The following is an 18,249-nucleotide window of genomic DNA, read 5'->3' as shown; positions in this document are numbered from 1 at the left end:
TTGTTGTTGTTGCTGTTGTTTTGAGACAGACTTTTGCTCTTGTTGCCCAGGCTGGAGTGCAATGGTGCGATCTTGGCTCACTGCAACCTCCGCCACCCAGATTCAAGAGATTCTCCTGCCTCAGCTTCCCAAGTAGCTGGGGTTACAGGCACCCACCACCACACCTGGCTAATTTTTTGTATTTTTAGTAGAGATGGGGTTTCACCATGTTAGCCAGGCTGGTCTCGAACTCTAGACCTCAGGTGATCCACCTGTCTCGGTCTCCCAAAGCGCTGGGATTACAGGCGTGAGCGACCACGCCCGGCCTGAAATATAGTTTAAAAGAAAAAAACCCACACACTCCCATACACAGTATGGCTGCTCAGTATTCAAACTATCACTGATTTAGGATTACTGAACAATTTCAGAAGGAACCAAACATATAAATCCCATAGCTGTTCTATCTGTGTCGTTGGTGCCCTTTCCCAGCTCCTGCAATTCTCATCCCTGGCACCTCCCCATCTTGTTATACGAGACTTTTACATTCTTTTCCTACTTTCTTGCTAAGGCCTTCTGCCAATATGCCAGGAGAAATGTCCAGCAATCTGGGCTGCCATCCAGGCCCCACCCATCCTGTCTCCCCCAAGAATGTAAGTAGCTTCAACGTCACAGGGGTGGTGCTTAAAATCCAATATTGCCCAAGCTCTGGAAGCCTAGGACTCAGGTCTAAAATAACTATTAGTATTATTTAGTTACATTTGGAATTAACAGTTTTTTGTGGGTTTGTCTGGCTTGTAGACACTTACAACAGTGTTTCTTTTGGAAAATGTATTCTGAATTCTACCTAAACCTCACAACTCATTTAAAATTGAGTACAATATTACCATATGATTCAGAAATTCCAACCCTAGGTATATACCCAAAGAAATGAAAACAGAGATGCAGACAGATACTTGTACACAAATGTTCATAGTAGCTAAAAGTGGACACAACCCAAATATCCATCAACAGATGAATGAATAAACAAATGTGGTATAAACATACAATATAATATTATTCAACCATAAAAAAGAATGAAGTACTGGTACATGCTACAACATGGATGAACCTTGAAGATATGTTAAGTGAAAGAAGCCAAACACAAAAGGACAAATATCGTTTGATTCCACTTACAGAAAATAACTACAATAAAGAAAATTCATAGAAAAAGTAGATTTAAGATTCCCAGGGGATTGGGGGAGAAGAAAATAGAAGGTTATTGCTTAGTGAGAATAGAATTCGTGTTTAGGGTGATGAAAAACTTCTGGAAATACACAATGGTGATGACTATACAACACTGCGAATGTACCAAATGCTACAGAATTGTGCACTTTCAAATGGTTAATTTTATATTATGTGAATTTCAAATCAGCAAAAAACCTGAATATAGTCAATTATCTACAAGTATATAAAGACTGAAATAGCAGATTAAAGTATATTTGTTCTGTAAAGAAGATGTAGTGAGGAAAGAGGACTGAGTCAAGAGCTAGAAAACCTGAAAACCTGGGTTCAAGCCCTAACTCCACCATTCCTAATGAGATCATCTTAAGTGAGTCATTTCCCCTATCTGAGCCTTAGTCTCATCATATAAAAAACACGGGCACTATCTGCTCTCCTTAATTCTAGGCTGAGAATCAGAAAGTACACTGAAATGTCTAACATCCCCAAAAAAGGCATTATAATAAATAAGAAGTTGGAATGAACTGGAACCCAAAAAGGAAAAGGATGAATGTATGCTTTCACTTTCTAACATCTTATCTCTTACTTCAGATACTAGGTTTTAGGCAACTCTTAAAACATTATTTGTGTTGGAGGAGGTTTAAAACAGTCTAGGATGATTCTTGGAGCTTATGAAGTTGGGAGAACAACTCAGTTTTGGTCTAAATCTGCAGAAGCAGATCCAGTTAGGATCAGATTCTGTCATGTGAAGTAAGAAATAAAATAAGCTCCAAAGGATTCTAGATTTAACCTGTATTCTGTGACTGTCTTTCAGATTATAAAGCATCTATGGTTGGAATGGGGCCATTTCAAAGCTTCACTAGTGATATGTTGGGTAGGAAGGAGAAATTGAGTCTATTTTGGTTAGAACCCTCAATAAATCAGGCTCCAAGTGCTAAAGGGGGAGAGGAAACAGGATTTATAGCTTTTTCACTAGTGGCACAAGTCTTCTTGTATAGTAACATTGAATTTATTCAACACAACCAGGGAAAGCGGTTAAGTTCCATTTGTTTGGAAAATAAAAAAGGAAATGTGTCTCCTTAAAATATTTACAGGAAATAGTTAAAAATATATTACAAATGTTATTCAGTCTAGTAATTATATGTTTAATATAGGTAACATAGCTAATATTTTCAAAATCCCTAAGAAACCCAAGAAAAAATGCAAATATAAAACAATACATTGGTTTATGGATCCATGCTGAATTCATACAAGTATACAGGTGTAAGACTGAACATGCATGTAACTTGTTAGGGGATTGATATACATGGGCTACATATTCTGGTGTAGCAAGAAGGATCGTGTATGATAGGGTTCTGGTAGCCTGAATTCTAATCTAAGGTCTACCATGTGGTGATCTGTTTGACCTTGAATGTTTCCTACGCCTCTGTCCCCTCACCTATATAATGAAAAGATTAAGTAATAGATTTTTTAAAAAGTATTTTTGGTTTTAAATTTTAAGCAGTAGAACCTTTTCTTCAAATAAACTGTTTCAAAAAGCCCACTATTTCAGATAAATAAACTCAGAGCCACTCTATTTGAAGTAAGGTAAGGAATCCAGATGTCTGTCTACTTTCTGCTCCCTTATTGTCCTGGCAAGCCCCTGAGGTGCCTCTGAAGAAGATTTAGGACTCCATAGAACACAGTATGAAATCCACTGTCCCAGATAAAGCCTAAGGTTCCTTCCTGTTCTAATATGTTCTGATTTCACTAATCTATGCATTTTCAAATGTCCCATATAAATGCTTATTTTTGGAGAAGTTCTTTTATTTTAAATACATTTTTGGAAAATAGAGAAGAAAAAGTTCAGGAAAGCTTTCCAATCCTAAATCATGCTAATCTACTTTATTTCAACACTGTCATACAATTAAAGCAATTAATTAGATTGCAGGAATGAATTTTCCACTTGTATTTTTTGACTTTTTTTCTTAATATAACTTATAATTTGGTATGAATGATTTATTTCACATTTTAATATCTTTGTAGGGGTAGCATTTTACACACACACACACACAGTTCCTTTCCAGTTGCTTATTGTGCTCTCAGATCTATTCAATCACCATTGGCAATCAGCATTAAAAAGCCAATCTGCCCTCTGGTTAGGAGCTAACTTGGTGCTCTAACCCATCTTTACAAACCTTGCTATATACCTTAATCCTTTCAAATGCAACTGTGACACAAAGTATCACAGACTTCTAAAAACCTGTTCTCTTAAAAAAAATTGTGGAGCATCAGTAACCAGATAGTATTCTCAAATTTCAGTGATCTAGTCCATGGAGCCGTCCCCTATGCACAGTGCTCTGTTTCATGCAGTACATGGCTTTAGCTGGCCAAATCTTTTTTTCCCCCAATGAATCAGTAGAACAGTAAAGATCTTACTTTTTTTTTTAAGCAGTGGCATATCAATGAGGCACAGATGTGTATTCCAACTCTGCATGGATGAGCACACTGTTCAATAGTGCTGGCTCACACGGTATCAGGGCGAGTTATCACTTCCCATGAAGGCACTCTTATCACCAGGGCCCAGAGAGGTGGCTGCAAATCGCAGCCTTTTTATTTTCAAGGCAGTTTTGCTGAACATTCAGGCTTCAAAGATTCACACTTCCAAAACTCTATAAGAGTTTGTGAACGCTCAATTTGCCAAAACTGTTTACAGTGTAATTGGGCACCGTACCTGTGTCCATGAGATAGCGAAGGCGCTTCTCCACCAGCGCGGCACGGGTGTCAATTTGCTTTTGCTCATTCTCTAGTGCTGCCAATTCTCCTACAACATACTGACTGGTGTCTTTGAACCCTTTCTGTTAACAAGAACAAACAGGAAGGAAAAAAAATCACTTGTAAGTTGCATTTTTCCTTTCTATAAACACTTAGTAAAGCACTTACCTAGAGAACCAAATACACCCTTAGTATCACCCTTAGTACCAAAAGCAACTCTCTGTGATTCAGAAAATTTTCATATGTATTACATATACCAAACTTTTGTAAATAGAGAACTCTTTAGCTGTTTACTATTATGTTTATAATTTCACAGCCAGATTTGCCAGATTTTAAAAGTTAATGCTAAGTTAAAAAAAAAATTATCCTTAGAGTTAAGTCAGAGTTATTTAAGCATGGACAAAGAAGATAATTTTCCCCTTTGTGATTATCAAAACACACACCAATGACACTTTTAACTCAAAAGTGTAATATACAAAAATGGAGTTTTACTAAGGAATTGACCTTGAAAGCATCCATCCTGAGACAGTCAGACAAATGTGTTCTATGGAAATACAAAAGAGATACATTTTTTTCACAATGATTACATTATTTAAAAATACTTTAAAAATGATCCTAAGGGAAGTTCACAATATCTCCAATTTTCCCTCCAGCTGGCTCCTGTACTTTAATATGCCATTCTGTTGATGTATTACTAATTATTACAGTTGTAAATAGTAACCTGACAGGTGGTTTCAAGCCTTGCTACACAGGATCTAAGAAAACTCATATTGATTTTGTTAATCTTCCATTTAGCCAAGTTTGGATTTTAATTTGAAAATTTATTTTTTGAACCATCCATGTTTAAAAAATATATTTTTTATGTATGTGTGCCAGTATACCTTTAATTTTAACAATCATATTACAAATTTAAATCATCAAAGTCAGGGTTATTTATGGTATAGTCATAAAAACTGATTAATTATGGCTCCCTTTGGATTACCTGTTTACCTTTTGACATTTCTGGGGCTAAGAGATCTAATTAGCTAAGAAATACTGAAGAACTGATTAAATGATTATTCTTACCACCACCAATACTATCATAAGTACTTATAACATTATTTATTCAGAGAAATAAGTGTGAACAAACTTCTTCTGTCAAATTCCTTCAGTGCCTAGCATATGGATCTCTTAGAAGCTATAGGGAATTATATTTCACTACTCCTTAAACAGGAAATAAAATCAAGAATTATGTTAATTATGAACATATTTTAGAATTCTCATGATTAATGAATATGTCTAACTATATGTATAACTTACATACCTTTTGAACTGGTAAGTAATTTGTACTCATATGTGACCTCAATCTATACCAACTTATTATTAAATTGATTATGGCAGTTGACAAACGTAAAGTTAAAATATTTTAAGAAATCATAAAACTAAATTTCTCAGGATAGTTTGATTTTAAAAGTCACTGTATTTTTAAAAAATTTATACAAAATCAATATTCTTCCATCTCAATGCAAAATATAACAGAAAAAAATACAATAATAGAATAAATGCTAATGGTAACTTTAAAATCTGGGATAATCTGGTGAATGCTTTTTGAACCTATCTACCAGACAGTAGAACATTTTCAAAAGGGAAATTTTCTTTTCTCATTCCCATAGAGACAGACAAAACAAATACAGTAGTTTGCAAAGACAATACAAAAAACAAATATATAAGGAAGTAGAAGTGATAAGCAACACACAAACTTCATTGCTCTTACTGATTGGTTCAGTTAAAAATAGAAAGAAATTTCATAATCAGGTATCTTTAGTGTGAGTACATAGTATACTTAAGTATTCTGTAACTTAAAAGTTATACCAAATACTTCATCAGGATTATCAGTGAGCTGTTCTTTTCTAGCTCATACCTCTCCAGGTCTTCTAAAGTAAACAACTTAAAATGAGAAGATTTTAGAGTCCTAAAATGTAGTTGGTGACTCTGAGTATACTTGTAAGGATTTCAAAATCCAACAAAGAATATTTTAACACTGAAAACAATGAAAATACCTAGAAAAACTGTAGATAATTTAAAAAGTAGTACTATTAAAGAGAGCTATGCTTCCAGACAAAAATTCAAGTTAAAACTTGTTCTTCCTGCTTCTGTCCCGCAGCTGTCCATCAAAAGCAGCTTTCTCCCTGCGGTCTATCAAATATTTCCCTCACAAATCAATTTTACACATGATCAGCCCATACCCCTACTGAGCTGAACCTCCCTGTTAATTAAGTGAAGAAATTACCATATATATTATATTAATGCAAACATCATTCAGCTAGTAATTCACGGCTGATCTGGATAATGGAAAGGTTGAACACCCATTAACCCAAGCCAACAAAATGGGTTGGCTGAGAAATTCTAGCAGGTCTCATGTGACTTTTCCCTCTAACTGCAGCTCTGCGGTATCTGCTATTGTAATAATTAAAATCCTCCCGGTAGATCAATACTGGAATCTCTTTATGGGAAGTGCCCTGATGGAAATGTCTCAAGGAAACTGGGGCTGTGGAACTCTGAAAAATTCATTTTTTTTTATCTGACAATTATCACCACACTGCAGACTAATTCAACAGTGCACCCCTCTCACTCTGCTTTGAATGCACTGGAGATTGACATCTTAAAAAACCTAACATCTCATTTTAACAAATAAAGGCACTATTTCCACATACAGTTTGGAATTATCAGCAATCATGAAACCACACAAAAAATTAATATACATTAAGCACTTCATCTTCTGATGGCTTCCTCTGAGTTTCAGTTATCGCTGCCTTCTCCTCATTTCCTTTCTTTGTATCTTCCTGTATTGATCTCTGCCTTTTCATCTCTTAAAAAAAAAAAAGAGGAAAGACATGTAAAATTATTATAAAGCTTGATATTTGTGTATTGAAATGTGAATTTACATTACCAGATTATTTTTTTATATATATATATATATATAAACTATATATAGATATCTATATATAGTTAAATCATAAGGTGGGAAAACATTTTAAAAAGTGTTCTACCTGGTCTATTCTCAATATATTGGCTGAAAGACTGAAGTTGAGTTTTTCTGACTGTAGAATCTTTGCTGAACACAACAGGACTTCTAAAACGTTCTGTTGTTTTTTGTAATCGTTCAGTCCGGAGATCTTCTGTGCCATTCTAAAAGTAAAACAACACATGGTAAGAGAGTCCTGATCGCATAAACATAAAATTACACATTAGTAAGGCAACTTTTACTGATATAAGAAAACACTAATTTAGAAACTTTTTGCAAGAAAAGGATTTTAAAGTACTTTAAATAGCTCAACTGCAAGTTCTGTTACCTGTAATCACAAACTTTGGGACACATGGTTTAACTCCTGATAACTTTGATACGAACATGTCTTCCACCAGTGATACATACTATTTAAAAGCCATGTTTGCCTCCTGTTTTCCCCACTATTCTGTGTCATCAGTTTTGCACAGCCCCACAGACTTGTATGACAACAAGAACTAGTTTCTAATTTTATGCCCATTGAGATAAACCACTAATGCTGGATGAAGGCTAAAAGGTAGGATTATAATACTACCCTACTGAACTGCATTTCATCAGCTATAACTTTCCAAAGCCAGATTTGTAAGTAAGCCCTTTACAGCTAAGGAAACTACAATTATCTTTTCCGGAGCTTCCCATGTTAATACTGGTAACAAATTCAAATGGTTCTATCAACAAGAAATATCCCAGAAGACTGAACCACTGCAGTGTGTGGAAGCTGCAGATACCGAGGTGCTGTGTACCAAACAAATATTTCATTTTATACCTAATCTTTTATTATTTTTATTAAGTGTTTTGAAAGTAAATAGGGAAAGGCTAAGATGCATGACTAATAGCTAAGCCTGCTGAATGCTGAAACTGGTTATCAAAAGCTACCAAGACTTTGCCCTTCCTCTGCATTGAGACAATCGGTAATGAGGGAGCCCTCCAATGGCCTATTCTCTAGCCTCAAGGAGGCCTGGGATACAGAATCCTCAGGGGAAGGTAACAGTTTATCCTTTTCCACAAACACAGAATGCCTCATTTATAAATGTGTAAACTGCATTTTATTAAAAAAAATTAAAACCCAAATCAACGCTGAAAGCTTCAAGAGAACAGATGGACTTTATATGTTCTTTATAAACACCATTTTCAAAATCTTAACTAAAAGGAATCATACAAAGGCAAGCTGTTTAAAGCATACCTTTTGTTGGAATAACTTTAAAGACTACTATGTAAGAGTGTTTTGGAAAGCAAAACCAATTTTATCTATACAGATAAACCATAAAAATGAAAATAGCACTATTTTATTTTTTTAAAGTTATCTAATGCATTTATCATTAATATCATGCTTGTAATATCCTAGCCATATAGTTATGGTAGGAACAATTTTGGCTTTTATTCTATTTTTTTAAAGAAAAATAGAGTTCTACTGTTATAATAACTATCCAATAGTCTAAAACTCAAGTCTTTACCAAAATAAACAAACACAGCTAAATTTTTTTAGGCCTGGCAACATGCTAAAATATCAGTGCGATTAGCCAGCAAATCCCATCTTAAGAAACCTTTTTATGACTAGGGACTTCTGCCACTTTACAAATGTATTCCTCTAAACCCACTAATTCAGTTAGCCTTTTCAATCTATTGTATTATTCTTAGGCCAGCTTCATTCTGCATTAAATCCACTGCAGAAAGCTAAATTGAACGCAAAAAATCAGACCTGATCCAGGCTTCCTTTTGTTCAAAGATAGAGACCAAAAGTCCTCTAGTGCTGCCACACACTTTCATCACCAATTTATAGAAACTGACAATATAGGGGAAAAGCAATGAAAGTCATTGTTTTGGGACTTCAAAGCATCTCTGTGTCAGGGGAAGGAAATCCTTTCAGTCAGCGGGGCAGTCCCTATAGTCCGCAGGTGGGTGAAAAGTTATACAGGACTGGAAGTGCCCTAAAGCTACAGAAATACTAACCACTGTGAGGAAAGCAGGGAAACATGTGGGTGGGAATAATATAAACAGTCTAATAATATTCTTATAATGTGGCATTTTGACTAAAATGTCACACAAGGTAAGATGCAAAATGGCACAAAACACATGCAAGTTATCTTAAACATTTATATTCAATCACATTACCATTTTCAGGTGTGATGATTCTTATAAATAACATACATATAGTTCATCTAAACAGGCAGAAGGTTGAGGATTATTGAAAAATGTGCTAGAATTCTCTTAACAGTATTCTTCTTAGCAAAATATACATAGATATAGAACTCAAGAATAATTTCCATATTGCCTCTATTTTTACTTGAAATAACAATTTAAAGCAGTAGTTTCCCTGAAAAATAGTATATGAATACTGATTACCATATTGATATTTACTTACTGCCTATTTAATTACTTTTTTTTTTTTTTTTTGAGACGGAGTCTTGCTCTGTCGCCCAAGCTGGAGTGCAGTGGCGCGATCCTGGCTCACTGCAAGCTCCGCCTCCTGGGTTCACGCCATTCTCCTGCCCCAGCCTCCCGAGTAGCTGGGACTACAGGCGCCCGCCACTGCGCCCGGCTCATTTTTTGTATTTTTAGTAGAGACGGGGTTTCACCGTGGTCTCGATAATTACTTTTTTTAATTAATTTTTCTTTTTTTAGACAAGGTCTCGCCCTGTGTCCCTCGCTGGAGTGCAGTGACATGATGACCACTCACTGCAGCCTTGAACTCCTGGGCTCAGGCAATCCTCCCACCTCAGCCTGGGACTACAGTCACGCACCACTATGCCTGGCTAATTGTTTTACTTTCAGTAGCGTGGTCTCAATATGTTGCCCAGGCTAGTCTTGAACTCCTGATTCTCCTGCCTTGGCCTCCCAAAGTGCTGGAATTACAGGCATGAGCCACCACACCTCACCAGTAAAAATTTCTTATACCCTAATCTTAATATTGGTGAAGAATTTGGTAAAAAATTGCTTTTAGAATTAACTGCTGGCAGAAACTAGAAGACACAGATACTAAGCCAAATGTTTTAAACAAGTAAGACTTACTTTAATGTCCTGCTCTGAGCTCTCAGTTACAGCTTTCTGGGCAGCACTGGAGGGTGAATTTGCCACCTGTGGCTGAACTTCTAGGAGCTTCTTCAGTTTCAAGTCCACCAACTTACTGTTTTGTTCTGTTAAATATGCAAATACCATGAATAACTGAGTGAGATGCATTTAGATATGTAGACTGTCAATTTTATGTGAGCTCAGAAAAGTATTACTATATTTTAAAAGAAAGAAGAAAAGGATATTATATTAGACATACGAAAAATCCTTTACATATGTATATTCCCCCACCAAAATCATTCCCCTTAAAGAATACAGTCAACATATCTAAAGAGAGCTTAGTTATACTTTAAATAGTAGCTAATGCTTACCTAAAAACCTGTGCCTGTATGTGATGTATATATTTATATAAACACTATATGTTATACATAATAAAACAAGTTATAACAAACTAGATATTTAAAGGAAGAGATACATTTCATTTTGAATATTATTTTATAGTTTTAATTCTTTTAGTATATTAGATTTATAAATATAATGCCATATTAAAACAAATTCTTAACATTATCTCAGATCGTCATCATGTACATACTATTAGAATCCAGTGTTTATATATGTACCTATATAACCACCATTGAAACAGGGTATATGTTTACAAATACCCTCTACTTAGATAGCAGAAATACAATACAGATTATTACATTTTTGGAATGTATTAATATACATTAATCTTTCATAATACGATAGTTCAAAATGAGTAGAAACACAACTAATTCTTAAATTAATAAAAGGCAACTCCTTAATAAAATGGTTGCAATAGATATGTCCACCATTTACTGGATATTTTTCATAAAGATTAATAACTTTTCTAATTATAAGACTCTTAATAAATGCTATTGTCATTACTTTCATGCAAATTGGTCAGTTTATATTGCAAGGCTTCTCTTTTAAACAATATCTGATGAACTATGGTCAAATCAAGATAAAGATTAAGCAATTTATTATTAAAACATTATGACATATACATATGAAAAAAATTTTGGGGGAAAATAAAGCAAGGATAAAAATCATAATATATTCTATGGGCTTCTAGATTCTAGTTTGCATTCCTATTTCTTATTGCCACAAAATAAACCATAAATCTGAATTGGGAGGCCTGTCTACTTACATGCCAACACTTAACTGGCATGCTTGAGAGCCATAAACAATTTATTAGTTAACTCCAAACAGGAAGGCTGAGATGTGTGTTCTTTTTGGAAAACATTAAGTAGGAAGAGAGTTTTTAAAAAGGACAAGAGTCAAGCCTATTAGGATTAAAATTAACCAATCTTTAAAGTATTCCCTAAAGTTGCTACAGCTGAAACTAGAAAATTCTCCCGTTATTTTACCTAAGAAATGGCTATTTTTTCCTGTGTTACTAACCTACTGTAGAATCAGGACATATGCATCACATATTATTACTGATTTTATACTTCCATAAATTGAATATTAAAAAATTCAATCCAGTACTTATGGATGTCCTCAGCATTAAAAAGATGTGATTGGTTTCTGATAAAGCCTTTAGTGGTTGTTATGGTAGGAAGGTGAGTAAGCAACAACAAAAATGTTTAAAAAAAAAAAAAAATCAAACCTAACCAAGTTCTGTAGTATTTTAAACAGAAAGAAGTAAAATGTAGTTATAATTTTGGGTTAAACATTTAACAGTTTTCCTTAAATATCAGCATTCTTTTGGACTTGCACAATTATAAATATACCAAATTCTATTTAGCAATAGTATAATTTAACACCGGGGCATGAAGGAGCTTCTGCCAAAAGGGCATGAGTTTTCTTGAGTGTTCGTTATAGTCAGGAAAACCCTGGTCACCTGTTTCTTGAAATAATAGTAGTATTTCCAACAGGGAAAGAAATGGAGCCGCTTAGCATTGCAGGGGCATGACAGGGATAGGAAAAAGTATGCTTGCTCTCACTCCCTTTAGCTTTTTACATGAAAAGATAAATGTTAGAGACTTTGCCTCCTTCCTTTAAGTCTAAAGAAATCACCAAAGACTTTTTATTGCTATAAGAATTCAATTCAACAAGCATTTATGGAACCCCTTAGGTATACAAAATTTTGGATTGCTACTTGCTGCTGGCTTATAAAAGGCAGTGCATTTGGAACACTCACCTATTAAAAACCACCAGCAAGTAGCTTTATATTTTAAATAAGAACTTACAAAGGTCCATTGCCAAAGTGATTTATTGATATAAGACATAAGGTTAATTTAACAGCAGTCTATATAGTTTTCAAAGTGTCTTATTGTAATTAGTTAAGTAGATGTAAAATCATTTACTAGAGTAATATTTAAGTATTTAAGGTAAACAGAAAATCTGCAAAATAATATTATCACTAAGACTATAATTCTAAACTAAATCAGAAAATCTGATCCCATGGTTTAGATTTACATGTGGAATATACACCTTATGACATTACACCAAAATATTTAAGCTGAGAAGGGAACCAACTATTGAAAGCCTACAGATTGTCTCACATGACATAAAATACAATAGTGAATCTTAATAATAAGAGAACACAACTACAATTTGCTATTCCAATGTTATTGCTAATTTTAACATCCAACCCAAAACAAAATAACATAAAATTGATGGATGGAAGGTGGATTAACCTAAATGGTTTATGAGGCCATTAAGATGTAATAAAACTACAAAATTATTATTATTGATGAGATAATAAAAATATAACCATAAAGTTTGCCATGCAGCAGGACACAAAACATTTATAATTTGAAATTACCGGGAGTATCAAGGTCATTTTCTAAGTTAGTAAGTTCATCTCCACCTCCTACAACAAAGCCTTCAGGGATCTCCTCGTTAGTATCTATCTCAATATTATCATTTTCATCTGTAGGAACATGTAGCAATAATGTTAGTCTATTATTTATATTTTATATCATTCATCCAAAACATTAAAGAAGAAAAACCAGTATTTTAGTAATAGTTATTCAAATTCAGGCCAGATAAGCAAGTTAAGAAATCAGTTTTAAGTCACTCTTTCACTATTGGATTAACATTTATATTTTACATCCATATGTCAAACATGAATTATCACATCAAAGCAGATGCAAAGGTTTTGACAATTTGCCACACGCTGTCTCTGAATCACTGAGCTCACTGAGCCCCTGTATTTTAAAGTGTAATCTATAAGTAACTCTAACAATGGCACACAAAAATATAAGTTGGTTTGGTGACAAAGTCATCAAATATTTCTAAATTTTACACTTTTATCAGATTATTAGATTTAAATGCATAAATAAGCACACATTCCTTATATATATACATATTTGTCATTTTTATGAAGGCTTAAATACTTTTATGCTATTAATAAAATATTATCATAAAAACATTATGGATAGATTAAGAGTGAGACTAGCATATACAGTGCCTTTATACAATGGAAAGTTCAAAAACAACTAAGACAATAAATTTTGGTAGAGCAAAATCTGGGAAAAATTATCAACCAAAATTAAATATATGGGAATGAGAAAGTCTTACATAATTTTTTATATCCCTAGTAAAATGTTTTGGGTAATAATTAATTAATGGAGTCAATTTTTGACATTAAAGATTTTTAGTAGATATTTTTTCCTCTCCAAATCCTAGTGATAAAATTGTTTCAGTAATTTTGAATTCTATATATTTGAAAAGGCACAGCAGCAATTTTAGTTGCACATTAAAGGTTTAACTTTAATTTCTATCCAACAGACAGGCAATATACCTTTTGGAGAAACAGCTGTGTAGCCCTGTGATTTGAAGAATACCCCTACTGCTTTGCAACCCAATTTTTTTTTTAAGTGGGCAACTTTTATTAGTAGTGAGGTATTCCAAAGATTTTTGTCCAATTGAGAAATTCCAAAATTCTACAGTTTGGTTTAATCCATCAACATTTGGCCCTTTCTGAAACTGTACATCTTTAGGCTTGAGTTTTGGCTTCCTACGTAAATGCTTACTATGAGCATTAATATTAATAACAATAGTTTACATTTATTGAAGACTTCCCATCTACTATGTAAACCATTTGGAAGAAGAAAATAATAAAGAAAAAAGACTGGCCAGGCGCGGTGGCTCACGCCTATAATCCCAGCACTTTCGGAGGCTGAGGCAGGTGGATCACGAGGTCAGAAGTTCGAGACCGGCCTGGCCAACATGGTGAAACTCCATCACTACCAAAAATACAAAAATTAGCCAGGTGTGGTGGTGTGCGCCTGTAGTCCCAGTTACTCGGGAGGCGGAGGCAGGAGAATGGCTTGAAACCAGAAGGTGGAGATTGCAGTGAGCCGAGATCACGCCACTGTACTCCAGCCTGGGTGAAAGAGCAAAACTCCGTCTCAAAAAAAAAAAAAAAAAAAAAAAAAAAAAAAAAAAAAAAAAAAAGAAAAGGAAAAAAGATTGAGAAATGCACCCCCACACAGGGGGGTGGGGGCAGGGAAGCATAGAGATAAAAACATTGGTAAATGCTTTCAAAGAAATAGCTAAAGTATTATACATGGCTTCATTATTTAAGCACAATCACTTGGGACATCTTTTTGAATCAGCTGTGCTCAGCTAATCAACTATTTGACTCATTTCATAGAAGTGGGCATCTTCAATTTCACTATCCTCAAAACCTGCAAATACGCTAACAAATATTTCTTGTGTGTCAAAAAGGTGTTCAGAACACTTCCTCAGCATTATTCTGTGTCAGAGACAGCTTCTATTAATAGCTTTTAGGGATCTAATGCAGTACTTTTTTGCTGCCAATAAGCCTCCACTGATGATTACTGAATACAGTTAATCTAGAGTGAGAGTAGAGAATTCAATACTCATTCCTTTATTCAAGAAACTTCTGTGTACTGTACACACAATATGCAAAACACTGTGCTAGATGTTGAGGAGATACCAAGTTGTATGAGACATTTATTCTGCCTTAAAGGCATATTCAAGGGACTATAATACCATGTATGGTGGGGGTTACTGGATAAAAATAAGGTACAGAGCAAATTCAAAAGATAAAGAGATTATTCTTTGCCAATGACACCAGGAATTCTTTCTTGGAAATGCTAACCTTCAAATTAGGTCTTCAGAAATGTATAGAATTTCAAGAGGTACAATTGAGGCGAAGGCATTACAGGCATGAATGGAGGAATGGGTAGGTTATGTTCAGAGAATGGCGTAAAGTCCTATTTGGCTCAAGCATACTTAAAGAGAAATAATAGAAGGTAAGACTTAAAAGGCAAACTTATAGAGAGTCTTGAAGGACAGAATGGGAAGTTTAACTTTTACTTGGTAGGAATGTAGAGATACTGGTGGTCAACATGATCAGTACTGTGCTTTAGAAGATTAATTTAACAGCAATCTCCATAAGCTGTTTTCAACCGAAGTGCCTTATTGTAATCAGTTGTGAAGTGGGTATAACTTATTAGTAGTAATATAAGTACTGAAGCTTACATCTTTTATCAGAGCAGCTTCATTTATTATTTCTATAATATCACTCTTGCTCACATTCTCATATGCCTTCTTATGTGAAAGCAAAAGTGGTCTAGGGACTGTGCATAAGAGAGCCCTATGCACGTGACACCATCTGTCAAGCAAAATTGCTGACCTAAATGTTGGACTGGAGAACAGAAAGGCTAGAGTCAAGAAATGCAAGTTGGAGACTGTTATAACCCCAACGCAAGCAGTATGGACAGCCTAACCTAGGATGAAAGAATTGGGAGTAGGTATGACATAACTTGGAAATCAATTGGATGTTGGGTTGTGGGAGAAGGGATACTGAGGAGAGTAAGGGTGAGGCCACCATCAAAATAAACTCTCCAGCCTGAGTGAATAGAATGATGGCATTGCCATGAAAAAAAAAATAGGAAAGTCTGGAAATATGGTTGTATATGGGTTCTTTCAGATTCCAGGGATACCCAGGAAATGGTACCTACTTTCTTTACTCACTTATACAGTGCTAGGTTCCTATATGATGTTAAACAGGTGTCATTTACACTACCACTCCCCAGTAATGCTGAGTGGGTTAACTCAATGTTCATATATGTACTGCTAACCTTAGATAAAAGGATTACTATTTGGGATGGCAAGAGTAAAAAGTGATCTACACAGCTCAGGTCTTTGTAAGAATGGGTTTCTACTTTCTTTTCATTCATTGACTTCAGTTTTACAATCAACTTTGAATTCTTTTGAACAGTTAATGTTACATATTTCCTAACACCTGTAAGAAATGCTCTAATGGTATTCTTACAGAGCTTAAGTGCATGTGCATGTGTGTGTTTAAAGACACTACATAATATAAATGCATAAATATAATATATAGATCTTTATGGTTAAACACTGAAAACCCAGTAGGTGAACAAGGCAGAAAGTAAACTAGAGATCCATTATACAACAGAAGCTGGTTTGCAAGTATGCTATGTACTGTGTGTGCAGGAAAAGGTAAAAGGAGATTTGATATGCACTGAATATGAAAATGCATTCCAGTTGACACTGCACAGCAGTATAAGCAAAATAGATATCCCAATAGTGTGGTCAATAAGGCCAGTCTTATACTTTTTATTTATAGATAAATTGAATGAAACCAAGATGTCTGGTGACAGTTAAATAAGAGAGAGAGAATATCTGCATTTTGTAAACAGAAAGTGCAGTTATCATTAAAAGCATACTTAAAAATTCCAAAAAAATTTCTCGCTTATGATTTTTAAAATTCTCAACAAAGGTCCCCATAAAATTCATTATTTTTGAAGTTATTCTACAGAAATCAAACAAAAGATAAGAAACACCATACAGATATTATGTTATTAATAGAAACTGAAAATAAAAATTATTGAAGGCCTAAGATACTATTTCAGTTCAACAAATTTATTTTCCATAACTGAAATAATAAGGATCATGTAGACATTCTCATGGGCAAAATTAAAAAAAATTTCTTCATTCATCCGAAATGCAAAACAAAGTGTACTACTTTGTCTACAGAAAAAAGAGGCAAAGGCCCACCTGGTGCAGTGGCTCATGCCTGTTATCCCAGCATTTTGGGAGGCCAAGGCGGGCGGATCACCTGAGGTCAGGAGTTCAAGACCAGCCTGGCCAACATGGTGAAACTCTGTCTCTACTAAAAATACAAAAATTAGCCGCGCATGGTGGCGGGTGCCTGTAATTCCAGCTACTCGGGAGGCTGAGGCAGGAGAATTGCTAGAACCCTGGAGGCAGAGGTTGCAGTAAGCTGAGATAGCACCATTGCACTCCAGCTTGGGCAACAGACTGAGACTCTGTCTCAAAAAATAAAAAGCGGCAAAAACGTCAGTTTAAAGTTAAGCAAATCTAATCTAACTAAAGCAAAGTGATAAGCTATGGAATAAATAATAAGAAAATATGTATCATATGATATACTTTATAATATATATGTGATATATGACATGATATGTAATATCATCTTAAAACAATGTAGTCACCTTCCTTGCAAATGTGTCCATAGACCATTAACAAAAATTTAATATGCATTTGGCCAAAATAAAACATTAATAAATTCCCAAAGCAGAAATTTAGGTCCTATTCCCTGACCACAATACTACACAACTAAAACCAAAAATACTAAACTTTATCAACATCTGTACCTTGTAAGGAAAGATTCATACAACCCACATTGTTTCTTACACAGAATGAGGATTTTAAAATAAGGCCATCACAGGTCTACAGTTACAAAATGAGGCAAAAATGAAAAAAACATATGTAATACACTACCTGATTTTCTCATAAGTCCCACAAGTATGTCAAACAGAGGGTAAGTGAAAGCTAGGCTATGGCTACTAGGAGAGGTGTGATTCTGTTATTTACACAAGAATCAAGCTATTTCTGCTTGCAACAGGATATAGGTCTCTGATTGCCTGAATATACAGTTATGGGTGACCTAAAATATCTTGTATGTATTTTCTGTGGACATCATGAAGCTGAAGGCACCTCAACTCCAAATTAGTAAGTTTTCTTTGCTCACCAAGGCTGGTTGCTGCTTGAGAACGGAAAAAGTAGGCTTTCACAGGTGAGTTCAGGCAGTGGGTCTGAGTGATGATCATGTTCAATACATTCCCCAGGCTGTGCATCCACCTTATTATGTCAGCTCTTCACTACCCTCTTTTATCACTCTGGACTACTGCTTCGAAAACTTCCTACCCGAGTTCTCCATCTAGGCTGGTCTCAAATTATTTCTCTCTCTTCCTTTC

At 34.7% G+C, this 18,249-nt stretch overlaps 1 protein-coding gene across 23 annotated transcripts in view; it reads right to left on the bottom strand.

The window, feature by feature from the left end:
• The window catches only part of LOC105465127 (EH domain binding protein 1), a 406,349-nt gene that overhangs the window by 44,745 nt on the left and 343,355 nt on the right, over positions 1-18,249 (bottom strand). For 17 of the 23 annotated variants that reach the window (XM_071076797.1, XM_071076793.1, XM_011713372.2 and 14 more), the window contains 5 exons: positions 12,795-12,902; positions 10,004-10,128; positions 6,981-7,119; positions 6,693-6,799; positions 3,911-4,034 (listed from right to left, as the gene is read on the bottom strand). In XM_071076797.1, the coding sequence (XP_070932898.1) occupies positions 3,911-4,034; positions 6,693-6,799; positions 6,981-7,119; positions 10,004-10,128; positions 12,795-12,902 (603 nt within the window). The remainder of the gene's footprint in view (positions 1-3,910; positions 4,035-6,692; positions 6,800-6,980; positions 7,120-10,003; positions 10,129-12,794; positions 12,903-18,249) is intronic. The other 6 variants (XM_071076801.1, XM_071076803.1, XM_071076802.1 and 3 more) reach the window with 1 other exon arrangement.

The sequence above is a fragment of the Macaca nemestrina genome, chromosome 13 (assembly GCF_043159975.1).
Source record: "Macaca nemestrina isolate mMacNem1 chromosome 13, mMacNem.hap1, whole genome shotgun sequence".
Taxonomy (NCBI): Eukaryota; Metazoa; Chordata; class Mammalia; order Primates; family Cercopithecidae; genus Macaca; species Macaca nemestrina.
The sequence above is the reverse complement of the archived record's forward strand: the minus strand, read 5'-3'. Positions and strand labels throughout refer to the sequence as shown.